This window comes from Cydia amplana, chromosome 21, assembly GCF_948474715.1.
Source record: "Cydia amplana chromosome 21, ilCydAmpl1.1, whole genome shotgun sequence".
NCBI classification, from domain to species: Eukaryota; Metazoa; Arthropoda; class Insecta; order Lepidoptera; family Tortricidae; genus Cydia; species Cydia amplana.
This window is the reverse complement of record NC_086089.1, coordinates 7,067,169-7,094,970: the sequence shown is the minus strand read 5'-3', so window position 1 is coordinate 7,094,970 and position 27,802 is coordinate 7,067,169. Positions and strand designations below refer to the sequence as shown.

The 27,802-nt window shown below is 37.6% G+C and overlaps 1 protein-coding gene across 1 annotated transcript in view; it reads left to right on the top strand.

Moving 5' to 3' along the window:
- Nucleotides 1–27,802, top strand: part of LOC134657994 (anillin) — a 103,955-nt gene that overhangs the window by 14,416 nt on the left and 61,737 nt on the right. Inside the window, exon 7 of the mRNA XM_063513589.1 lies at nt 13,408–13,942. Coding sequence (XP_063369659.1) covers nt 13,408–13,942 — 535 coding nt within the window. The remainder of the gene's footprint in view (nt 1–13,407; nt 13,943–27,802) is intronic.

Here is a 27,802-nt window from a genome sequence, read left to right as displayed (position 1 = left end):
ACAAGACACTCCTGTGGCCAAAGTAGCTATAGTACTTAGTTACTTTAAATTAAATACATGGAGTCGAAAAATAGCTTGAACCTGAGATAAAGCACAGCTGCAATTGAAACACGATACGTGTTGATACTGTCGAATCATCCAAACGTTTATCGAACGAGTGTTCCGTCGCGATACAATCGCCCTTTCATTGGATAAATACTCTTTTGGTCACTGTTTTGGTCGCCGAGTGAATAAATAATTGGTTATGCAGACCAGACAGTGTCTGGCAGACACTGTCAGTACGAATATCACACCAATCATCAAATTATTTCATTTCATTCCAATTACTGTCAATAGTAATAATGTTACTTATAATCATAAAGTTGTTACTAAAAACCGGCCAAGTGCGAGTCGGACTCGCGCACGGAGGGTTCCGCACCATAAACAAAAAATAGAGCAAAACAAGCAAAAAAACGCTCACCCATCCAAGTACTGACCCCGCCCGACGTTGCTTAACTTCGGTCAAAAATCACGTTTGTTGTATGGGAGCCCCACTTAAATCTTTATTTTATTCTGTTTTTAGTATTTGTTGTTATAGCGGCAATAGAAATACATCATCTGTGAAAATTTCAACTGTCTAGCTATCACGGTTCGTGAGATACGGCCTGGTGACAGACGGACGGACGGACGGACGGACGGACGGACGGACGGACGGACAGCGGAGTCTTAGTAATAGGGTCCCGTTTTTACCCTTTGGGTACGGAACCCTAAAAATGGTCTGGTACTTACCTACGCATAATTTGAATGCTGTCTAAAAATGAAGTTATTCAATTTGTTTGTGGTTAATACATGAGTCTGTGTTGCTATAGATTCGAATTATCAACGAAAAACATTTAGTGACGGAATTTTTGACAAAATTGTTTAATGCTATAATATGTATTTTACAACTGTTATACAGGATGTCCCAAGAAGTAGTGATATACTGAAGCTGGGAGGTAGAGGACCTAGAGGGCTATTTGAAACACCCCCATGTATGTTCCGCGATTTTTCGTATTTTCGGAGTTATGATTTTTTTTAATTTTTCACCTAACGCCGAGTACGATGAGATTTTTATTTATGGTGACGTGAATTATTGCGGTAGATGCTTGATTTTTTTTGTGTGCTAAGCTGATAGATAGGCCAATTCAGTATGGTAACATTTACTATCGTTAGATCTTTGAATGGAATTAAAAAAAAAAATAATGCCAAGAAAGATAAAATTACCCAGTATGTTCACAACTTCAAGGGCGCTTAGAAAAATAAAACATACTGGGTAATTTTTTCTTTCTTGGCATTAATTTTTTTTTTAATTCCATTCAGAGATCTAACGATAGTAAATGTTACCATACGTAGGTTGCCCTGAAAGTTTCGGGAATTGGAAAAAATACGCGTTTAAATGAAATAAAAGTACTTTTATTGTTTTTCAAAGTATTCTCCTTTGTGTTTAATGCACTTTTTCATTCTCTGAAACCAGATTTCAAAACAGTTATTGAACTCTGAACTGGGGGTTGACGAAATGGCCATTTTATAAGCGTGGACTGCTTCTTCCGCGGTCTGAAAACGCTGACCACGCAACCGATTCTTTATTTTCGGGAAAGTAAAAAAATCGTTGGGACTTAGGTCGGGGCTGTACGGAGGATGGTCCAGTAATTCGACTTTTTCGCCCTTCAGATAGTCGTTTGTTTTCTGAGCAGTATGAGGGCTGGCATTATCATGGTGTAGTATAATACGGCGGTTAGGGTTATTTTTTCGCAGTTCAGCAAAAACAATCGGTAAACAAACGCCTATATACCAATCGGCATTGACAGTTCTTCGATCTTCAAGAGCAATAGTCGCCACGTGACCCGATTTGGAGACAAACGTGGCTACCATTTTTTTGATCGTGCTGCGAGAACGAACAACTTTTGTTGGCTTCGGCTCGTCTTCGTAAACCCATACTCGAGATTGGTTTTTGGATTCAGGCTCATATGCGTAAATCCATGACTCGTCACCTGACACAATACTAAAAACGGCAGTTGAGCTTCCTCCATTAAATCTTTTTAGGGTTTTGTGGCACCAATTGACACGGACCGTTTTCTGCTCGTCAGATAACAAGTGAGGAATCCACCGGGAAAACAACTTCCGCACGCCCAACTCTTGCTGTAAAATAACTTGTACCTGACTCATTCCAATGCCTAAAGTCTCCTGAATTTCCCGATATGTAACATGCCTATCTTCTTTTATCAGTTGGCGAACAACATCGATGTTTTGATCGGTAACGGCAGTTTTCGGTCGACCCTCACGTACGTCATCCGCAAGAGACACACGGCCACGTTGAAATTCCGAATACCACCTGTATATTGTCGTCTTCGAAGGTGCTTCACTACTAAAAGCAATAGTCAATCGGTCTCCACATTGTTGTTGTGTTAATCCACTTTTAAAGTCATAATAAATCATTGCTCTAAAACTTTCGCGGGACAGCTCCATTTTCACCAGCGACTCAACGACTTTAAAAAACAATTGAAAATAGAACATTGTTTTTTTTTTCTAAGTGGCCAGTGTTTTCGAATAATGAGACTATGCTTGTAACAAAGAGGTATAACACATGTCAAATATACGTTCCTAAGTATGCAATTCCCGAAACTTTCAGGGCAACCTACGTACTGAATTGGCCTATCTATCAGCTTAGCACACAAAAAAAATCAAGCATCTACTGCAATAATTCACGTCACCATAAATAAAAATCTCATCGTACTCGGCGATAGGTGAAAAATTAAAAAAAATCATAACTCCGAAAATACGAAAAATCGCGGAACATACATGGGAGTGATTCAGATAGCCCTCTAGGTCGTCTACCTCCCAGCTTCAGTATATCACTACTTCTTGGGACACCCTGTATTCATATTAAGTGTACTTGAATATATTTACTTTGAACGTATTTGCAAGATGGCAGGAAATGCACCGGTCGGCAGGTGTCGATAGCCATAGCTACCTTTGACACAGTTATTTGACCATTCGTATATCTTATTGCAAGCAAATAAGGTTTACATTTAATGAACATTTGAGTGTGTTGCTGTTACGTACATAAATACTTGGCAGAGATAAGGCACGTTACAATTAAGAATCATAGCATTTTATACATACTATTGGCAGGTTCGTTTTTCTAAGAAATCTAAAGACGTTTTTATAAGGAATCAAGGCTTTACACATAATAGATATTTCTCCTTCTACCTTACTTACATACTGCTTTACTGCTGTCATGCTGTGTGTGGTGCGACGACCCGAAGTCAAAGACTCCGGCATCAAAGACAGTCATGTTTCTCTATCTAAATCCGTTTTTCTCCAACCCTCACGTTCTATCTGTGTCAGATGTTTAAGCATTATCCCGGTTACGACACTTGTGTTCGTGGCTGTAAAGCCCTATACGAGACAGCATCCCTCGGCCACACACGCAGCAGGTGTATGCTCCCCAGGTGGGCGGGGGTTGGAGGCCTGCTCGTGGTGCCTCATGCGTTTTTTTTAATGAGGAAAACCAGGCATCGTCATGCTTGGATTGACCATCGTGAATAGCACGACGCCACATGGGTCGATCTTCGGCCAGTTTCTGCTATTGGTTGTATGATATGTTAAAAGCAATCCATGTCACGTTTCGCGCAATCTTTAAACCCTCAGAGTAAGTATGGTCAAACATAACAAAATCATTCTGTAGGTATCTGAAACTAAACAATATGAAGTACCGACCAGAGTTGAATGTTTCCAACGTGTCGGTCATTTGCTTTGCCGACAAAACAAACACGACCAAGCTTATTTTAGCTTCACAAATGAGTTTGCGAAATGATTTAACATTTCCCTGTTTATAAATATAGTGCTGTTTGCAAGGCGGCCTATTTGACTTGCGCGCAAAGTCATAGAGCAGAGTAGGCATAGTTTAGACCAGTTTTCTAAATCATTGCCGAAAATCATTTTGCCGAACGTCTTTTCGCAACCCGTTATTCGCATAATTTCATTTTGCCGGATGATCAAGTGGCAACTCAACACAATAATTCGTATTATTTCCTAAAATAACAGTTAGCAACTGTATGTTTGGACTACTACTTAAAAATAGGTACACTATTAAAACGCAATGTTTTAATGTAGTAGAATGACTTCGTAAGTCTAACACAAAATATAAAAAGTTTATTTTTGTAATTCAACATCATTCGATGCAAAAAAAAGTCGGTTCTGGCGCCGGTTGCCGTAGTTCACTTAGTAATAATCGATTGATAATATTACTATACTTAATTTTAGGGATCACTATCATTGTTCCTATGAATGCACAGGTCAAATACCTGCAATGGCCATCGTACGATGTATTCTATCCATTCATGTGCGCGCGGCCATTGCTATTCCGAGATGTTTACTCGGTGCACCCTTTATTTAGAATGCGCGTTTGAAAATGTTGAAATGACTAGAGTGAATGCATCTACGTTTAGAGAATATCTATGTATTTGTGAGGATATTTTGCTTTTTGGTGAAGGAAAACACAGGTCTTACTTATCACAGTAAGGCCTAGTTTCCCCTCTCACTTTTACTGCACGCATGACTGAGCTGCAGCGTGCACCTGCGTGGCGTGTGCAGCACACTGCGTGGCGTGCGCTGCGTGACGTGCGCGTCACCCGGTGTGACAGGGGTGCTGCGCACGTCACGCAGCGCACGCCACGCAGTGTGCTGCACACGCAGCCGGTGTGGCTCGGCCTTTACCCGTAACATCATTATGTAGTACAGTCAGCAGCAGAAGTTGCTAAGCGGGGGAGGTGTTCAAAATGGCCTTGACACGCTCTTATTCTCTTAACAATAAAGTCGCGACAAGATCATTTTGAACACCTGGCCCGCTTAGCAACTTCTGCTGCTGACTGTAGGTACATATAAATTGTGGTTGCCCATCCAATTGGCATAACATAGCCCTCCCAAGCGACACGCAGACATAAAAGGAGATCGTTAAATATTTACAGCCCATTTTATCTCCTGTTCTATGGAGTTTTTATCTAATTGCCTCATTGTTATATTACACATTTACTATTATTATCCGGGTAAATAAAAGATGCGTTTAAACCGTTACATCGGTAAGCGCTAGTAGATTTTTTCAACTTACCGGGTTATAGTTTGGTCATAGATTACAGTCCATAGACACTGCATTGTAAAACGTTTACATAGATTCGAGGAGCTCTTGTACTTGTAAGCGGCAACGCCATGAACCGACTACTTATGGCATTATATATAATTATTTATTAACTTTATTCATGAAGAAAAACCACTGTCCGACCAGCAGCAATAAATCCAAAACTCGTAGCGATCATCTATTCATTTTCTCGCACAGCAAACTTACTAAAGTGTCATTCTATGGAACTTGCTAACTATGTCAACAAACCGCTATATTGAAATCGTCTCTGAATGTCAATTTGCTAGTGACTTTTGTTTATATAGTTAGCAAGTTCCATAGAATGACACTTTACATGTAAATTCGTACCGTGTAAACAATTTAAAGAAATGCATGTATGATCCCATCGATCAATACAAGCATAATTTTATTGTGTTAACAGTACTTTTTACACTCGCGAAGGAAAACCCTTCCGCGGCCTCATGATCTACAATATCAGTGGCTGATTTGCCGTAAGGCCGAGTAGGCCCGGGGCCTAGGGCGGCGGGCACCCATCATATATGATGGGTGCAAAGAAAGGGGTGGCTAGTAGTTACTAGGTACAGGGTGAGGGGCCTAGAGCGGCAAATACTGTAAATCCACCACTGTGATTTATCTAGTGGGTGTGTATTTTATGAGTTTGTTGAACCAAGTTTTTTCGCAGCGCGTACCGGTTGATTCTGTTTTTATTCGATCATGCTTTGTGCTAGCGCAACGAACTATAGGCAAAACTTCCCAGCCGCTATTACATTTCGTTTCTCGATAGCTGGTAACATGGCATGTCTTCAAAATTATGCATTGCCACACTTCATTAGTAGCCATATGTCTACTGCCATTAAAACAAGTTGAATCGGGCCCTTTATAGACGGCTCGTTATGTCATCTAGGTGACAGGACCGCTTGACTTAAATGGAGAGAGATATATTAACTTAATTGCTTTGTAGGAAGCCCTCGTGAGTTTTGAGAAAAAAATCTTACTATAACATGTAACTTATTTTTACCCGACTACGACGAAGCCAGAAGGGTGTATTCCCATTATTCCCAGTATTGTACCTGCCAGGAACAGATGGCAATAGGCGTTTCATATAAATCATTCCTATTTGTCCCCGCCTCACGTGACCGCCGCCATACATGGGGAGGACAAATACACCGAAAAAGTGGGGTTTTTAAATAGTCAATACATTTTATAGTAATTAATAAACCAGTTTAAAAGTAACTCGCGCACGGACAGTTCCGTACCATCGCACATTTTTACATGTAAAACTTGTTTGAAAAACCCGATGCCTACTAGGCCTACTAGTACGTAGTTTTCTTGTTAATAAAAACTCAGTTTATACAACATCATCTTTCCGCAGCATTCGTGGAAATCGTGGAGCAATCTTCTGAAACCACACAAATAATCAGTACTTGTAAATGTCATAATCATAAGTTAGGTTTTGTTTAATCAAAAGTCTAATTTTTGTTCTTGGATTATGAATAAATCAGCCAAGTGCGGCGAAATTATAAGTCACGTAAAATGCGATACGTAAAATAGTCACAGACACAGACGAGACGAGGGCCGAATCTCGTAAAATCACAGACGAGGACTGTAGTCAAGAAAAATGTAACTAGTGACCATCTGGCAAACCTGTAGATACCTTTCTTTATTGCCTTTTCCATAATTGTTGTATGTGACGCGGCAGCCATCGATCATTTTTGAAGGCGTCAAACTTCATTCTTTGACGCATACCATCACGTCCATCGAAATTGCATCTTCTCTCTAAGTCAAAGTGGGTATTGTTAGAGTTCAAGATCAGATTTAGCTGTTGAGGAAATGTATGCTTTTCATGTTGATTGTCAAGATTGTATCTTTCTTTATTATCCCTTCATGTATATAATTTAGTTTTAGTGGTTAGAATTCAAACTTTATATCAACTAAATAAATTTGATTTATATTAATACGAGTAGACATTCTCTCTGCGGGAGTTTGCCATACGAAAGGCTAATTATGTCCAAAGATTACTATTTTAAGGTACTTCAATTCTGCGAAAATATTTAAATTTGACATTAAAGTTTTAACTCTTACGAAACTTTCTTGAGGTCACATCTCACCAGTCCCACCACATAATTGCACATAGACTATTACATAATTAAAATTTGTCACATAAATATTGCATTGAAAAATGCTGATTTTGTATTAAACACCTACTCTACTGATTTTGTATAGTTTGAAATCTTCTTTTGACCTTCCTAGACGGCGAAAATTAATCGTTTCGACATTAGCTAATTTTCAACAACTAAATAGCTTGTTACAATCACGATCAAATGAACCGCAAGAACCTAAACCGCCATTCTCACTTTCAAAATCTATGTTAACTTGCTATTTCTTTCACTGCGTCTCCTGCGCATATATTAGTGCGAGCGAGCTGCACCGAGAGTAAACTCCAATCGATACAAGATTTTCAAACTCCGAATGCCGAACCTAGTGCAATGTAACGGATCGTTTCAAAATGTCAATGACTCTGGAGGGACCCGAAATTTAAAGTGGCTGCAATTGGTTGATGGGGCTAATTCTAAAACATGGTAAATTGATGCCTTGACGTCTTTATGTGGGCTTGGGGTTAGATAAACTGGTTTTAGGTTAACTATTGTTTATTAAGTATCTTTCAGTTTACCCATCTATGTTTTAAGGGAGTTCCCTCTGCCAACAAACTGTCCTGCAGTTTGGCAGAAGAAAAAAATATGTATGTTAGGGTTTATTTCATCTGAATAAACGATTTATTTATTTATTTATTTATTATTTTCATTAAAAATTTCGTTCGTTATTTCGCCTATTGGAGCGTTAGAGAGGCAAATATCGAAATTTAGTTTTTTGATTATCGCTATAGGCCCCATCCCATGTCTATCTACCTATAGGTATTTATAACTGAAATTTGCAGTGGTCGGGTAAAAAATGTTGTTTCTGTATTTGGTAGAATTTGGTTTCGTTATTCAGGTAATTTTAATACCTACCTACCCACATTTGGGGTGTTAGCGATATTATGAAATAAACAGGTATATTCCATACATGGTACAATGCCTATTTCGAATCTATGAGTAACGTAACACAGAATAGCAATTGTTCGACTCATTCACAAGAATACCCATACATGAGAGTTACCGCGACGTAACTCCATTCAATGTTCACGCAATTCTAGTAGTTTATATCAATAGGAATAAGAGGTATACTCGTGTTACGCGTACAAAACAAAGATACCTTACGTCATATTGAATATAAAGTACTCATTTTTTTATTTGATCTAAATACAATGTTCAACGTGGGTCAATTATCACCGGTGACGCGTCACGGTGTACTCATTAAGTACACTTCCTTTTTTATTGGCTACATCTATGGGCAATACAGAGTACTATACCACAGAATAAGTAATAGTATTATCATACAGAACGGCCACGCACCGCCTCGCCCCGACTCGCATTACCTCGCCCCGCGACATGAATCTGGTGGACTTCTGGCGTGTTCTCAGTAAAGCGACTTACCCACACATACACAATGACGCGTGTACAGACGTGCCGTGCACACATATAAACGCAAATGATTTTTGATGTATGGCGTGTCCGCCCTGTGACTATACCTACGTGTTTTTTTAAGGGGAATTATAAAAAAAAAACAATTGACGTCAGTATGGTATCTTGATCAATAGCCATCGCTATCCGCAAAACCGAAACGCGATGCGATGCGATGAGATTAATAGATTTTAATGATAATGACGAACATTAAAAATTAAAAATACTATTATTTTTTACTGAAACTATAAACAATTTCTTATTGTTCACAGTCCGTGAACAAATATATCACAGTTTATGCCCATTAATAAAATTAATTATTTTAGCTTGTTAAAATACCTATTAAACGTATAAATAAAGCATAACAATAATCAGTTTTTTTAGTTCCTTCGACCATTTCCGGGTCGTTATCACGGCATGCGACCTTGGATTTAAATATTGTAATACGATGAACTTCACTTTGTAAGTAGGTATATTTCAACTAGATGTTTAGAAGGGTTTTTTATTTTATGCACAAAGGAAATCCTTTAGACTTTAGAGTTATGAAATTCGTCAGCCTCGATATTTACTCGTAAAACGTTTTTCGATTCGCATTCTCAGGTCTGGTGACCTAACTTACCACCACAAAACGCTACATTCCTGCAGTTAAACTAAGCTAAGCTTAAAACTCACTCGCCACTCACTCATTCGTCATGGGGAATCCCACTTATGCATGGTGAACCCCGGAAAAGCTTCTGTATGGTCTCAAGAATCTCAGTTTAATTTCGAGTAAATGCATTTTTTGTAATTTGGAGTTTTTCCGTTTTTATTCATTCCGATGACAATGCAATAATCCTTATGCTTTTATGGAGCTGATCGGAAGATGCAGTCGGAAGGTAACCATCGGAATGGAACTCCTCGATGAAAAAAGTGTGTGTCACCATTATTTTTATAGTAACTTGTTACATTAAAAGTGAAAAAATACAAAGATACGAGTGTTGATTGCCTTAGCGAGGGTAGAAAGTATCGAATAACGTTATATGTAATCTCAAATCGATAGAAAACAGACGTACTGTTGTACAGACAGATACAGTTCCCCCAAGTCTGTAAGTTAGTGTGGCTTAATGAAATATAGCAAATTAGCTTGTATAGAAATTTTGACAGTTGATTATCACTATGGGATGACAGCGCTATATTTAACGTTATACCTACCCCTTAAATAACGTTATTCATAAACGGCTGCTAACTTAATCAGTTGAAGATCGTCGTTTGTCCCTATCTGTCGTTATGCTATAGAGAGGGACAAACGACGATCATCAGCTGATTAACTTAGCAGACGTTTATGAATAAGGGGGTTCGGCAACGGGACCGTTACCTTGGCCGTTTTTTGCATTTTTCAAAACAATAATCATTTAAGCTTTTTTCTATGCAAACGCATATGTTGGCAGTTGGCAAACGAGCAACCGAATCTCCTGATGGTAAGCGAATACCGTCGCCCATGAACACCCGCCATTCATTCATTATTATGCGTAGTAAAATACACTCTAAAAAAAATTTGGTTGGCCCTATCAATATCTTGATAGTCGTAATCAAGCATCTTGATTCCATACGAGCCTAACAAGAACTTAGACACATCAAATAAGGTAATTCTGATTGCTATTACTATATCTATGTAACTGAACCAATTAAGATCTTGTTCAATATTTACACGAAAAATAATTATGCTAGCTAATTGATCCTAGCAAGATCAACTAAGGGCTTGATAATTATAATCATGATAAGTTACTGTACCAACTAATACAAACAAGTCAGTTTAACTAAGATGTAGGTCATTATTAACATGAAGAATTACTGTATTAACTATTTGACCCAAATAAGTTCAACTAAGAACATGATTACATCGACTAATGCACCTTATTAGGCTGAACTAAGATATTGTTAAATTTGAATCTCAATTGTTTAATCATTTCAACTAAGATGTAAATCAATGTTAACATGAATAATTACTGTATCAACTATTTGACCCTAATAAGTTCAACTAAGAACATGATTGCATCGACTTATGCATCTTATTAGCCAGAACTAAGAAATTGTTAAATTTGAATCTCAATTGTTTAATCAGTTCAACTATGAAGCTTGTCTAGTACAATATACCATTCTTCATCAATTGTACTAGTACAATAAAACACAACAACAAGCTTCATAGTTGAACTGATTAAACAATTGAGATTCAAATTTAACAAAGTAAAGTTTTATGAAAAGGGGGTAAGTGAATAAAACAAAAAAAATATATATAATAAGATGTTATTTATTCATCTAAACATTTAGAAAACTAAACGTTTTACATTTAAAAATCGAACTTTCTTTTACATACCTTACATATATATTATAATTAACATTTAAAACGGGCTACAAATATAATGACCGTTTGGCGTACAACCGTCGATTTCCCCCTTATGGGTACCCGTTGGCGGCAGGCTCGGGGACGTCTGTCGCCTACACGAGGGTCCCTGGGATAGCCAATGCGCAAAAAATGGCGCACTCTTAGAGAAGTAAAGGGAAACAGTTCCTCCGAAGTCGAGTCCGCAGTTCGGACAGCCGCTGGCGGGGTTTCGGAAGCATGGTCCCGATCGTTTCCCGTGCCTCGCCTTAAAACCTTGAGGCGGCCAACAGGGGTTTTACTGGGTAGACCTGGGGTCTCATTAGTCCACAACAGGGATTCCCACATAACCATCCCGGCCCGTCCCCGCGCCTTTTATTCCCGTCGCCGCGATTAGCACTTGCTCCATGTTGCACATACACTATTATACATTAGGTACACAAAGCAAAGGTAACACGTTCACTGTTCCAGGCTTGCCGTGAAATAAAGGCACAAGTAAAGTTTATTTCGTTGACGCGTACTTGAATGACTAAGTAGTTGAATGTTGAACGTCGAGGCTGAGACTGACTCCCCACTCGCACGGTCACAGGCGCCGCAGGGGCGCGGGCGGGGAGGACCGCGGGTGCACCGGCGCCCCCCTACTTATCTCTTGATTGAACGGATTAACTGATTATTTAATTTAATTATGAAGAAAATCGATTTAACAAATAATTCTTAATAGAATGGAATATTAGTTTCGTAATTAATACAATAACTTGATCATAATGGGATTGAATGTTTTATCTTCGTTGTTCTAAATATTATATGTTTAGTTGATTAAAATACCAAGTCTGATGTAAATCAACAAAGAGAAAATAATCACATAAACTATTAAAATGTTCATAACTATTAACATATTTATCTGTTTTAATTAATTTGTTAAGGATTGAATCAACCTACGTTACATAATTATGCCAACAAGTTAATGATACATGGAAAGTATACAATTGTTAGGATTAATAACATACCTACTTTATTAGTTCAATCACAGATACACTTATTGTTTTAAGTAATCAGCTTTCTTTGATTTATATAAGATCGTTATTGTTATAATTAACTTAACGTCAACTAAGAGAAAACTGCTCTTAGTTGGTCTTCATTTTTTAGAGTGTAGGTACTGAAAAAAGTACAATTCACCTTTAAATATATTTCGTATAATTTTAAAAGAGCACTGTACCTACCTACCTTTTTCAGTACCTATTACTACTACAGTATAAACTTAATTCACAAATTTCAAAACCACTTCCTCGTTTTCTTACAATTGAAGTCAATATTTGTAAAACCTAACAACTGACCAAAGGCTCAACTTCTAAAAGGTTCCACTATGTTTACGGTTACGGTATTCTGAAAGTCAGGTCCTACTGTCAAAGTGGCTTAGTAGCTGTTACGCTTCGTAGTTACGTGTTTTTACGTGTCAGCTGTTACGTCTGCTCAGTGCACTTTACTTTGCCTTTAACGAAAAGTAATGTACTATGGCAACTTTTTAGGAAGTAGTAGCTAGACTATTAGTTGAAGAAGATAGATTACTTTTATTTTTAGTCATAATTGTGAAAATAATATAAAGTCAATTAAAAAGTCGTTACATTTTTTATTAAATGTTACTAACGAGATTAAAAATAATTCAATTAGATTATTACGAATGAGCTATCTGGTAATTTCTGGCACTTTGATACAGGTAGATGGAAATCTCCTTCGTTAGGGGCTATTCATAAATTACGTCATTTCAAATTAATTTCAAATTGGGGGGGGCGGGTCTGGACATCGGATGATGGTAGCATGACGTAGGAGGAAACGGGGTCATTCGAAGCATGATTTTTGGATGATTTTAGGGGGGGCGGGTCAAAAAAAGTCAAAAATCGATGTCGTAATTTATGAACAGCTCCTTACATATGGGTTTACTGTAAAATACACTCATATTATGGGACCGAAATTAGCATACCCATTGGGTATAAAGGATTACGTCGAAAACGTTAAGCCAACCAAACCATCTTTGTTCTAAGTTCATTGCCAATGACACATGTTGTAGCTAAACATGTCAAAAATATTATAATTAGTACGCATCCCGCACATGTGTACGCGAATCTAACCTCTAATCACTTAACATAAGTTCAAATTAAACTGGCGCTTCCCGACTCCGCTCCGTCAAGCGTCAGTTGCCCGTCCGACGCGGCGCGCGTCTCACGCATCTAACCTCTATAGTCGTATAACGGTCCTAAAACGCAACGATCAATTAAAAACATAAGACCTTTACAATGCAACTACGCCAAAGCACGTGCTCACCCGTCCAATCATAGGAACACGAGGGCTACCGTCGCGTCTCGGCCAGCCAATCGCGGCTCGTTTACGATTTCACCACGGAAACCGCCGATCGCACCCGACAGGAGCCGAAGCGGACATCGACAACCCCCAGTGCAGCTGCAACCCCCAACATGGCTGCCGCCGTGGCCTACAAGCCGGCGATTACAAAAAAACCTTCAATTAAAAAATATAAAGCCCCCACGCCGCCTGTGGAGGAAAATTGTGACAGTGATAAAGACAAGGAAAATAATGTGCTGGTTACTGAAGAAAATCATAATAATGAAACGAATTGTGTACAAACAAAAGACTCTCCTATTATCAAACGCTTCGCGCCAATAACGAATAATGATAGAAGTTCAGTTCTATCCAGGGCAGCTATGTTCGAAGCTGGGAGTCCGAAGGCTAAGGACCCAGCAGAGATGTCCCTTAGGGAGCGTAAAGCGCTATTTGAGAAGAATAAAGGGGCCGCTATCGTGCCTAAAGCACCGTTCGGCCAGGCACCCTCCGCTAAAACCCTCATGGGCGATAAAGGTAAGTCACTCATATTTTTCTTATACAGCATATTGCACTTACGCCCTTTCTACAAATACAATCATTTGTTTACATCTTCCTTTCTAACGTCTGTCATAGAACGGTCGTAAGTGCATTTAGAAATAAGGTACATTTTTGTGTTTTTACAGGACGTTTGGTGCCAATAATAGGGCAACACATGCGTTTTGTCATGCCTGTGGGCCTTTTTGATGAATGGGAATACCTGTTTACCTTCTATTTTGTTTATTTTTCCACATTTTTCAACACTCGTGAGGCCATAATCTGAGTTGTTGATACTCGATGAGACCGATCTTGGCTGAGTGTTATTATTATGGTATTTATGGTACCATGATTATAAACACCACAATAATAAACATAACTCTTATGTATGTAAGGATACTGTATTTGCACCCTGTAGATATTGACTGAGGAATTGTTACGATGGGATATATTTAGTAGGTAACAAAGAATAATAGGTAATGTTAACGTTGGTTGCTTTGTTTTTGTGTCGTGAAGTTATTTTGGTATGCATTGTAATTATGCATTGTTATTTCTTCACACGATTGCCAAACAAAAAATCTTCACGCCTTGCATTTCAGTATTTTTGTCATATAAGCGTAGTACATATTTAAGTAAACTACCTATGTAACTCGTGGCATACTTATGCTAAATACGATATTCAAAATGATTTCGAAACTAATGACAAAGGTGTTAATTTCACAATAACTATGACTCAGGCATAAATATTTCCGTGTTGCATACATATTACATATAAAAGACAGAATAAGGTAAAATCATTCTAAATTGTTTTTGCATATAATTATGTATTTAGAAGCGCAAATATCATCAAACATCAGCTACATACTCAATATAAAATGTTTTACAAATGTTGTAAATACTCTACCCCAGGCAAAGTCATTTCACAAAAATTAAATAAATACCAATTTCATACAAATGTCATCCTACCTTAGCCAATAGATGATTCTAATCTGGTATGTATTTGCCATTTTGGGATAAAATGCTGCCCATACTACTGTCTGTCTTCCTTCCTAGCCATTCCACATTTGTTTTTCTTATTTGCGAGAATACAAAATAAAAACACTTTCGCATTTATAATAAGGTGGTTTGTGGTAATTACGAAAATCGTATATAGGTAAACGATATACCACGCGTGCTTTTTATATACGAACTTTAATATAGATTGTCTATAATGTCTATGAGTACTACTGCATAGATATATTTATGTTATTTTAAATACATATGTATTATGTTAATAATTCGTATTTTAATCCTAAATCAAAACGCTAGAAAATATGCTAAACGACGGTTTGAAAGTTCTGCGAAATTACCCAAGTAAAAAAATGCTTACCTAACCCTTTTTGGCAAGATTTCAAAACATACTCAATATAAAACATTTTTAAATACAAATAAAATACATATGAATGTATGAATGACAACGTGTTGAAAAATAAAAACAACAACATTTTATGCTACTACAACTAATCTGAAAATACTATGGAATTACCCCAAAGCACTTTACTATACTAGTAAGGACTTGAAATGGTTGTGCAAGAAACCTGCTCAAGCCACGTAATACACGCCTTAGTAGAAAAAAGGCCTAAGACTTTATGACCACCATATATCTTCTGTCTCTTTTTAACCAAGGTCAACATATGGCCTGTGAATTCCCTACCAAAACGGGACTGACGCAAAAACTCAAAATGTTTATGACACAACATTAATTTATCTGATGGCTAGATTTTAATTATAAATTACTAAGAAATAAAAACTCTAGTATGATCACAATCAAGTTATGTTTACATTTTTTGTTTAAAAACGACGAATATTATTTGGGGCATTATCTATGAAAAGGGACCTTATTGTCGATGGCGCTTACGCCGCACGGCGTCTCGTGGCCGCGTATGTATATCGGAGCATCGATAATTATGGCGTAAGCGCCATCGACAATAAGGTCCCTTTTCATCGATAACGTCACATTTTATTATCGAGTAATCAGAGTCAAATACAAGCTAATATGAACTTTAATGCCCGTCAGAACCCTAATTGACATGAAATTATTCGCTTAGCAATTTGTTAGTCAGTGTTTTTTTTATCACCAAGCAATATCTTATTAATTCTTTGTACGAGTTTCGACTTCATAATAAATTGGCCTTAGCTTTTTTCGTCATTTTTTGCACCACTCAGTTTGGGCACTAAGTTTAAGTAACACTGATTTAAAATTTCACGATTTTTACACATTATTAAATTATACAACGGGACTTAATCGCGTATTTAAATTTTAAGATTTACCTCCGACGTTTCGAGGACGGCGTTGTCCCCGTGGTCTCGGAGAAGACTGGCTTAAGTTGACATCAGCATCGTCTAACCGCGCGAGTTTTTCGAACTACCCGCACTTGCTCTTGTTTATCCGCTTGAACGTTTTGCGCACTAGGGATGTCACTCTGTCGACACACAACACTAACGATATTCGATTTATCGACTGTCGATATTCGTTTACGCTTACATTTACTAATGACTGGATTCCATGTGGATGAGATCTTGAAACCCTCGTCCCGATTGAAATTACTATGTTTTTTTATTTCAATGGCTTCCCGTACTTTCCTGCTGTAGAAATGACGATCCGTGGACAGGATTTTAGGGTTATGCAGCTCAATCCAGTGGTTTGGTCCTGACTCCAGTAAATGCTCAGCCACGGCAGACTTGTTCACCTGACGATTTTTGAGAGCTGCAATATGTTCCTTAACTCTTTCTGCTATTGTGCGCTTTGTTTCTCCGATATAGGAACTACCACAACTGCAATCAATTTTGTAAACGCCAGGTGACTGATACGGAATAACGTCCTTCGGTGACCTTAGGCTCCCTGCTACTTTGAATAAAGGAGTGTACACCGTCTTTATAGAGTACTTTCCAAGTACCGTGCCAACTTTATCGGTTACCCCTTTTACATACGGCAAAAATGCCGGTTGTCTGGAGACATCAGGACGTTTTCCTCTTGACTTCCGTCTGGGTTGCCACTTTCAAATTGATATTTCAGGGTGAATTACTAGGAATACATTTCATCATGTAATTTTTTTAATTTTTAAGATTTAAGATTTTTATACATATTAATTTAATAATAGATTTTAGATTTATGTGTTACTTGAATTACCTCTAGGCACCATTCTCATATATCCTATTTCTAGGTAAACGAATCAAGTAACTATTTCAAGTGACATTTTACTTATGATTTCCTGAGACAAAGACATTACTTATATTCAAGAAACTACGACGATGGCGCTTACGTATTAGAATAAGGCCAAAGAACAAACAAAGCTCTTTGTTTTGCGTTAAAAATCAGTTAGGTACTTGGTACTATTATATGGGGCATTATCTATGAAAAGGGACCTTATTGTCGATGGCGCTTACGCCGCACAGCGTCGCGCGGCATTGTATTTATACCGGAGCATCGTTAATAATGGCGTAAGCGCCATCGACAATAAGGTCCCTTTTCATAGATAACGTCACATATAATCATCACACAAATAAATGACCTTACGGATTCGAGAGGTCCTCCTGCTTGAGGACCACTATTTGAGGCCTCAGGCGGCAAAAGAGATCTAATTTTGATATTCGAGTTTTATAAAAGAGGATCTTCATTAACAAAGACCATCTATTCTTTGTATTTGTGTGACCCACTTTAAATTACGAAAGGCTTCCCGCTGGCCAAGTCGTATGTTGTTGGTATCGTTCACAAAACTTTGTAAATGTATGGTAAAATAAGAGTTTTAAGTTCACTTCTTTTTAGGGTTCCGTACCCAAAGGGTAAAAACGGGACCCTATTACTAAGACTCCGCTGTCCGTCCGTCCGTCCGTCTGTCACCAGGCTGTATCTCACGAACCGTGATAGCTAGACAGTTGAAATTTTCACAGATGATGTATTTCTGTTGCCGCTATAGCTATCTGTGTTTGTTATAACAACAAATACTAAAAACAGAATAAAATAAAGATTTAAGTGGGGCTCCCATACAACAAACGTGATTTTTGACCGAAGTTAAGCAACGTCGGGCGGGGTCAGTACTTGGATGGGTGACCGTTTTTTTGCTTGTTTTGCTCTATTTTTTGTTGATGGTGCGAAACCCTCCGTGCGCGAGTCCGACTCGCACTTGGCCGGTTTTTTTATTCATTTGACCCATTTCTAAGTATAATACGACCAGTATTCCTCGAGCTCTTAGTTTGCCGCTAAGCTACCGGTCTAAAAATACAAAAAATTGTCGTTACATGACCCTTCTTATGTAGTATTTTTTGTACCTTGTCTTTTCGTACGTACGTATCGCAGGTTTACCGATTATTATAACGTGGTACAACCCGTACAACCTACAAATACCTAGTATATTTTGTTTAAACTGTCACATATAATTCCGAATAAGAAACCTAAGCATCGACACAATTTCTAGAAATTAAACAATTAATAGTGATATTAGACACGCGAAGTAAACAATGACTTTCGCCTCGATACTCGTATTTTCTCAGAACCTCATAATTGCTTAAAAATGCAAGAAAATTTCCATTGAATGAAATCGATCTAATGCAAAAACGAGTAGCATAGGTATTGTTTAAGTATCAGAGGTATGACAATTTATTTACGTGTATGTATGTATGTATGTATGGTCAAATTTGAAAATTGCAGATATCTACTGAACTATCAGCACTGTCTACTATACCAAAAGTAAGGAAGATGTCTTACAGACACTTATTGTCTAACAAAACTAAAAGTAAAGACTAATATTACTGACATGTTGTCGTTTAAAAATACCTAACCTCGTTCAAATATCTTATTTGCATTCGAACAGTTCAAATACTGAACTTCTTTAGTGTATGCTATTTTCAACCTTACGTTTTACAAATTAGGTCTCCAATTACATTTGAAAAGTTTACGTGTCAACTTAGCACATCCTAAAAAGGACATGTGTGACAAACGGCACGAAATGTTACAATTTGTTTAGCGACAGGAAGTGTGTCGAGTTTTGGCGAAAGTAACACTAATAGGCAGAACATACAATATTGTTTAGCTCCAATGAAATATTTTCGGCGTAAGTTATTTATAAAAGTCTGTTATATTAGAGACTAGCGATCCGCCCCGGATTCGCACACGTTACACAAAACCTTAACAAATTATACACCTAAACCTTCCTCAAGAATCACTCTATTGGTCGGTGAAAACAGCATGAAAATCCGTTCAGTAGTTTTTCAGTTTATGGCGAACAAACATACATACAGACAGACGCGGCGGGGGCTTTGTTTTATGATGCTGATGATATTCTTTTATAGTTTTCAGTGACATTAAGAGTCCTATTCCGCCGTTAAAAAGACACTTCCATACAATTGAAGTTACACTATCATTTAAGGAGGATGTGTTTAAATTACATAAAACTGAGCATAAACATTTAAGTAACATAATAATATATCTATGTCTGATACTAACTTTCGTTGTTAAATAGAGCGAATAGAATTTTTTTATGTAAAACTTATCGTTTCTGGTCAAAGAAATGTCACTTTTGGCACTGACATGTCATATCCATAATAAATCCAGATCAAATAACTTGTTATTGCAATCAGAACAAGCCTCCAGTTCTTTTGTTGGCTCCAAGGGCTCAGCCACATCCATACACAGTCAACAACACGATACTTATGTTAATGATTTACAAACGCAAATCCCAACCGTTGTTCCTTACTTGCACAATGTCCGTTCAAAAACTACAATAGCCCGAAATGGCTGTGACGGAACGAATCTGCTGCTACACCTCAATAGGCTTAGCTCGAGAAAGTTGGTGACGAAATGGCCTGACCTAGTCAAATTTTAAACTGAATTTGTACAGCATGCAGCGGATGACACTAAGCGTCGAAAATCTTTTCCATTTTCTTATAGCTTTAGATATAAAATGATATACTTTTTTAATGCGATCTGTAGAGATACATCCCTATTTGAAAAACTGTTACGTTAGGTATGAACTTCCCCGCCCTATTAGTTGAATTTTCGATAGCCAAACAGTCCTTGATTAATTGCACAGAATACTGGATATACAAAATGTATTCTATTCTAGCATTGAAAGAGTAATAGTGACGGGCAAAGTTGAAGGCGCGAGACCTCAGGCCCCTCCCCCTACTAGATAGTGTTCTCAAATTATGGCACCTATACAATTAAAACTGCACGAAGAAGGACATGATAACACGATCCTCAGTATTGAGGGACCGATTGAAGAAGAGATTCTAGCATTGAGTATTTTCCACAAAGCAAGATACAGATTTCAAGCGACTAACACTTATAGCATCTGCACGGCTAGCACATGATTACCCGCGGGATAGCTCGCGCCGCGAGAGACGGCAGTCGCCCGTCACAAATTTCTATCTCTATCTGTCAATTCCTCGATTTTGGCAGCATGAGTTCGCACATCGAGAAAAGAGTTCCACGAGAGAGAGCCATCCCGCGCGCGACTTAGCCAATGTGGCCATTTATACATGGAACAAACTTTTCATTCGTGGCAACACTGAATCGGTAAAATAATAATCGGATAAGTAATGAATAGTCAGCCTTAGAAACGGAGCGTCCCTAGTCACGATAACTTTGTCTCTTTCTCGCAGTATGAAGAATAAGAAATAGCAAATATTATTTTTAAGTCGAAAATGTCAGTGTCAATACTGTCACTCAAAATTTGATTCGCTTTGTCGTTACAAGTTGGAATATATTATTATAATTATCTAAAGATTACCTACCTAATCATTAAAATACAACTCCTTACGAATAATTGGCGTTTTGTTAAAAGTTTTGGCTAACAAAATACCATCTTTACGAAGAAGTCAAGTTGTAAGTACTTACGTACACAATTCAATCTTCATAAAGCTCTTTTCCGTTGTCTTTTGCAAAAAAATTACATTCCTTTTAAATCTTATTTACAGACTAAATATCTTATGCTAATCCCCGACATATCTCCCTTATGGCTGGCTAGCCGCTGCATTGCTGGCTTCGAAGATAGATTGAATGACAATCATGCACAAGCCTATCATCAAACACGGAGGTATTCTCTACACCTAAGCATGCTGCTGCTAACCGCAGCCCTCCTGCCATCACGGAGGACATAGAATAGAAGGGCTCAAGTTGGGAACCTACTCCGTGCAAGGACAGTCGAGTGTTGATAACACTTCTCAAATAATGTGACTTTTAAATAAATACTACCAAAAACTTTAAATGATTTTATTTACTTTGACCTTTTTGAGATAGGTACTCAGATTTAAGTACGATTCGTCGGAGTCGGAGCGCATTTCACATTTGTATGCCCAAAGCCGGTCGGCTGCTTGCGGATCGGATGGCTCCGGACGGATTCTATCGCTTCTGCCACACATTATGTAAATAGGTACACTGAAAAAGCATTCCGGCGCGGCCCAACTCCAGCCGGTCGGTGGGAATCGTAACTTAAGGACTAATCCTACGACGACGACCTAAGCCTAAGCTAGTACCAACTCGTACACTACAAAGTAAGTATTACGGCTGTGGTCTTCTGTGAGGTGGAGTTTGAGTTGAGCTGCCAGATTCATTATTTGCATTCTTTGTGGAATGTTGTTTCACAAAATTTCGTCTAAATCGGTTCGGCGGATTAAGCGTCAAGAGGTAACATATAGTCAGCAGCAATAGTTGCTAAGCGGGCGTGGTGTTCAAAATTACCTTGACGCGCTCTTATTCTCTTAACAATAAAGTCGCGTCAAGATCATTTTGAACACCTCGCCCGCTTAGCAACTATCGCTGCTGACTGTACATAGGTACAGATTTACTTTTGCATTTACTTATTATAAGTGAGGTTGATCGCAATATTCAGGTCGAGATTGTGTTGTTTATATCCCACAATGAATGGAAACACCTAAAGAGCGACATAATATAGGTTGTCAACAATAATTGCATGTAAAAATACGCATGTAAATATAACGGGTTAGCACTGATTGATAGCACGTAATTGTTTCCCGGATTAGCAATGTAATATTTTTGTATCAATTATTTATGTTTCTATTAATTATCCCCCAGTCAATTCGCCACCAAAGGTTTGCTTTGTTGATGTGGTCGTGATCGTACAATCTTAGGCTTAGATTTTTTTCTGTCGGATTTTCGTTTAACTTAAGAGAACAAACAAGTCATTGTGAAAAAATATAATAATTTTGATATTAATGGCATGATCATGAAACTCAAGATTCAAATTATACTTAAACAAAAAAGTGTTGTAGTATGAAATAAATATAAAATATGGAAAATTATCTTTCTTTTAGAACAAAAGTCAACAAAACTTCGACCAAATGCGCTTGTCGCCAAACTCAGTACGTTGAATGTTATGTTTTTGTACCTAATGTTTGCGTGGATATTCTGCGCAAAAACTTTGACAGAGGTACTAATAAAGATGTCCCAAAATTGTTAATGATATCTCGTAAATTACTACTACATATTACGTTATTTTTCTTTGAGACTTATAATAAATATAGTGTCCGAAATTGGGCTATGAACGAATCAATAGGCGAGCTCGAGAAAGTTGTTGACGAAATGGCCCGGCCCGACCTGCTGAATTCTTTACTTTTGAAATTCACCAAATCACTATTGTGATAATTTTGTGCTAGTTTACTTGACTTGTTTATGTCCTCGGCAGAATTTGTTAAACGATATTTGCAAGTGCGTCAGAAATTTATTGATCTAGCAGAATATCAAGTCGTGGCGTGGCTATGTCCACTTTAGTTAGTAATTTATATGATCGACAAGTTTATTATATTAGACATATTAGTACTTACAACTTTTCACATCGTCGCTTCTAATAAAGATAACTTTCATATGCATCGTTATATCTATAACTGACGTATTGTTGAACAGAAGATACATAGAAAACATTCATAACTTAGGAAAAATATCTGTGATAAATACGTAAATAAATGCCTTTAGCAGGATTCGAACCCAGGGTCTTCTTCATAGGCAGGGTCACGACGAGGAGGTCGTTATATTTATTTATCTCAATAAGTATAAAGAAAAAGAATCATTAGAAAAACGTACTAATTGGTCAAGTCCGTCTTTACAAGTCCCTGAAACGAAAACAAAACCGAGCCAACAAAGGCACAAAAGAAGTGCCTGTAAGGACAGGTCCAGTTAACCTGGAGATGGCAGACAAAAACTCGCGTTTTTATGTATATGGAACATAGCAAATTTTAGCCGCATTCGTGATTTGCTTACACAAATTATTAGAATGTACCTACATGAGGGTGAACCAACTTTTTTTGTGTTGTTATCGTGTCCCGATCCCGTTGTCAAAACTTCTTCTTTATTTCCTTAACATTATTAAAGGGACAAAACTTCTTCTTTATTTCCTTAACATTCCCCCAAATTATCATCTCCCACTCAAACCTCTCTTGAAAGTAACCATAATAAGGCACTCTCTTTTTTGTTACTGCATTGCAATTTTCCTTACAATACATCGTATGTCACGGGAAAACTATAGTTTTTAAGTCTTTCATTTATAAATGACAGATCATTATTCTCATTTGTTTAGAACTCGATACTTTAGCATGCCTAGTATTAATTTGGCCCTTGGATCCGTAACAACTACGTATAATCGAAGATCAAATATAAACTGGTTAGTTTTGTAAGCGATGGTAGTAGTTTTGTCGTTGACACAATTAAATGACCATTCGTAAACCCTATTCCAACGAAATAAGATCCACAAAAGCTTAGTTAAGTGTAGCAACCTAGCAACACAATTTGTCGTATGTTCCATATGAGTGAACTATCATTACTTGGCGTTTTCACCTGCCGCAGTGTGTCATTACAAGGGTCTCGAGATCATTACTGTAATGTTGTAGCCGTTCTTATAGAACGTATTGTGTGATTGTGTGTTTAGAAATATAATGCACATCATAAGGGGTGCACCAGGTCCAATAAACGTGTAGAGCAGCTATTCTGGGCGTACGTATAAGAAGAGCTTACTAGCTAGCTAGATTTGTTAAAATGTTAAACTGGCATGGGTAATCCGACAAAAAATAACCATATATCATATATGTATTTAAATTTCACTTTAATCAAACGAATACCATACGCCACTGCTGTTTAGTACAGTTAAAGTTACTATAGCCTATCCTACTAAAGCAATTGAAATTAATATTTTAAAAAATCTAAACGGGTAAATTGTGGTGTCTATTCAATGTTGACATCACATTTTTACTATAAAATAAATATAAAAACACTAAGATGAAAAATACAGTAAACAAAATTGCGGTTTATGGTAGATAAGGTCAACTAGGGTAAAACTGGAATTACCCATTTTACCCAATTATCTGCAACTTGAATTATATGCTGCCGCGGTCATTTTGTCATATGTTACAATTGCTTTACTCCGCTATTATTACCGTTTCACCTTTGCTGTACTGTCATTACACTACAAAGTCTCATGATCATTACCGTAATATTGTTGTGCGATTGCTGTAAAAAATATACTTTTACAAATAGGTTACCTAGAAATTCAGACGCTTACGAAGTAAGTAGATAGGCAGCATGATGATCATTATAAATATCTCCTTCTTTAGGGTTTCGTCCCTCAAAAGGAAAAAAACGGAACCATTAGGGCCACCTAGCTAGCATCTAGCGTCTTTCGAGCGTCGGCGTCTCGTCGGCGTCTACAACTCTATGGCCCTGCTCGTCGCAACGTCGACGCAACTGCGCAGCGACGTCATTTTCCATAGCGCTGACCGACGCCGACGCCCGAAAGACGCCAGATGTGGGGTGGCCTTTAAAGGATCAAGGCCTCTGTAGGACTGAGCTGGAACGAGGCCAAGACGGTTGCTCAAGACAGGAAGGCGTGGAAGGATCTTGTAGAGGCCCTATGCACCTCCGGGGTGCCCTAGGACAGACAACAACAACAACAACAAAATACCTCTGTCTGTCCGTCTGTCACAGCTTATTTTCTCCGAAACTACTGTACCAATAAGTTGAAGTCCGTATATACGAAGAACAAATATGTAAATCTGTGACCCAAGGACTGACATGTTACGTAAATAATAATACATTTTATTGCAAGTCTGCTAAGTATGTCATTATGTACGAGTCCCGAGATGTCTTTTATGAGCAGAGGCGTATAAAAGACAAGGCAAGTTCTTATGACACTTTTTGAATACAAACCCAGGAGTACCACCACATCCGCGAGCAGGGTCACAACAGAACCGACTACGCTAAAGTTGATTTAATCATGAGTAAGGCTGAGCTTTGCCTCTGACTGATGAATTTTCGGTTTTTCCCACGTGCTTTCTTAAGAGTCACCTGTGCTACATGACTAACTGTTAAGTCACACGTAGCACATCATAATTATGTCTCTTATGCACAGTACTAATTAGAAAGAGGTGGGTAGTCTCGTACGGTGATATATCCTGTAGGGACTTACCTAGCATAGGTGGTAAACTCGGTATAAAACTTGCAATTGTATTCCATTCCAACCAGTATATAGTTGAACAAGAACGGAACGTTTTAAGAGCCGATCGTTCGTGAGTGTTTAACAAGTAAACTGACGGAAAGTTTTTTTCAAGCATTGTTTTGAAAATATTAGTGACAAAAGGGATGAACCATAAAAATAACGAGGTAATTACATTAAAACTAAAATCGCATCTACAAAGAATAATAAATTCACTCAATGTGTAAGGATATTTTTCAGTTATTTCAGTCAATTTCAATCGCAGTAGCTACGAAGAGTAAATACTTTTCAGGTTAATTATTTTTATATTTTATCAAAATAAATAAAACTGTGAGGAAGATTATAAATCTACCTACTTAGATTATAATAAAGTATTTGATCATGACCCGGTCATAGACACATAATTGGTTAGAGGCTACTTACCGTGTCGTCGATTTTTTCAAGTAAATGACATCACTAAATAGCCAAGTCATCAAGCTTGATATCACCAGATGTCGACAACATTTGTTGGTGACATGGACATGTTTTATTATAAACCTTTACTATTATGCATGTAAACAGTCCCGTCATTATGTCTGACCTACACCATCAATCAGTCATTGTGTACGATACAATAACGAAGCCCAGTGAGGCGTGGCGAAATGTTGACGATCCCTGCGTGGGATTCGGAAGTAAGGTACTATTATAAAACCTGTCCCGTGAAACAATGAAATCAGGTTACTGGATCTTTCTTATCGGAAGTTTTCCGATAAGTAAGTTGGATTTACGTCGATAACGTGCATGCGTGTACGCTGCGTTAATGCGTTTATTGTCATTCTCAGAGAAAATTGCAGCTATCTTGGCGGGGATCTACCGTACCTTCGTACCAGAGATCACATTCAGTGCCAGCGCGAGCTACGCGCTATGAGCGTAGCCGATAACACGGGAAAAACCGTATGTAGCGAAAAGCGCCTACGAACAGTGAACTCCCCTAGCGAGTCGCTGGCAGTTAATGTGTTTATTTTCATAACACTTTTTTTAGTTAACATGAATAATTAGCTAAATTATCCAATATTTGAAGGCATGTATGTATGCCAAGCCACAAAATTGCATGCCCACTTTATAAATGATTCATAATGTAGGTACACATATTGTAAAGCACTGTACAGCTTTTTAGGTTTAAGGACTTGTAAGTCCAAACTGCGTACATATATGAAAATAATCAATTATTATAACACTTCAAAAAAAGTTTGTCAAACTTCGCTAAAAGTTAAGAATGTTGACAATAGACTTATATTGCTAATTAGGCTCAAACGAATACACAAAAAATTCTAACAATTCAATCACAAATATCGCAATGTTCTCGACCCCTGCACCGCGTGGGATTCGGAAGTATACGCAGAGCACCGATTGCTCGCACCTAGCCATTCCACTCGCGAACGCTTACCGCAAAAGATCGATGCCGCTAAGAAGAAATACCGGCCAGTGATCGTGAACGATTTTTTTAAAGTTTTTTTTACAGTGACTAGTGACTTTTTTGTGGTGGCTCTAGTTTGTGTAAGTCGTGTTTTTGTGATTTGGAACTAGTTTTTTTTTTGTAGATGAAGTTCGTGTTCAAATATAAAAAATTATTAAAATACGTCAAGTTTATAGTTGTGCATTATAATAATTGAGGCTGAAACGAAATTTAAATATTATTTAAGTATACGTATATTAAATTTATATATAATGTACATATAAATATCTTAATTACTTAAGGCTTGATTCTAGGTAAGATAAAATGCCTAGGAAGAATAGTTTTAGCTGTTTGGGTTGGTCAGCTATTTCTAGGTACTTATTAATTTGTCCCGTCAGCCAGGCAACACCAGCTTAGTAGCACTATTAAAAAAAATGTTGCAACATATTTGACATTTGTCTGACATGTTTATGGAATCGAAAATGACTAGACCTCAAAAAATATTGTTAAGAAATTTAATTGCTAAGATCATAATATTATAAAGTGACCCAAGAGACTTAACTATGGCAACGAGAGAGTTTATTAGCGTGAATGTATGATAGGTGCAAAGCGCGTTAGTTGTCATTGAAATGTCCCATAATTATTCATATCAAAAAAATATTTCAAAAGCATGTAGTTAATTACATGTTAGATAAACACTATAAATAATTACGGAACACTATTATGAAGATCCCTATCTCTATGATCACACGAGAATTGTGCAATACAAGATAATATTGTCGTTTTGTCGATTAGAACCTATAAGTTTTGTGCCCAGAGTAGCCGTTTACTCTAGGAAATTACAAAATATATTTATCTTTTTAGGGTTCCGTACCAAAAAGGTATAAAAGGAGCTTATGGTGCGACTCTGCCCGCCTGTCTGTCTGTCACATTACTAAATATCTCGAG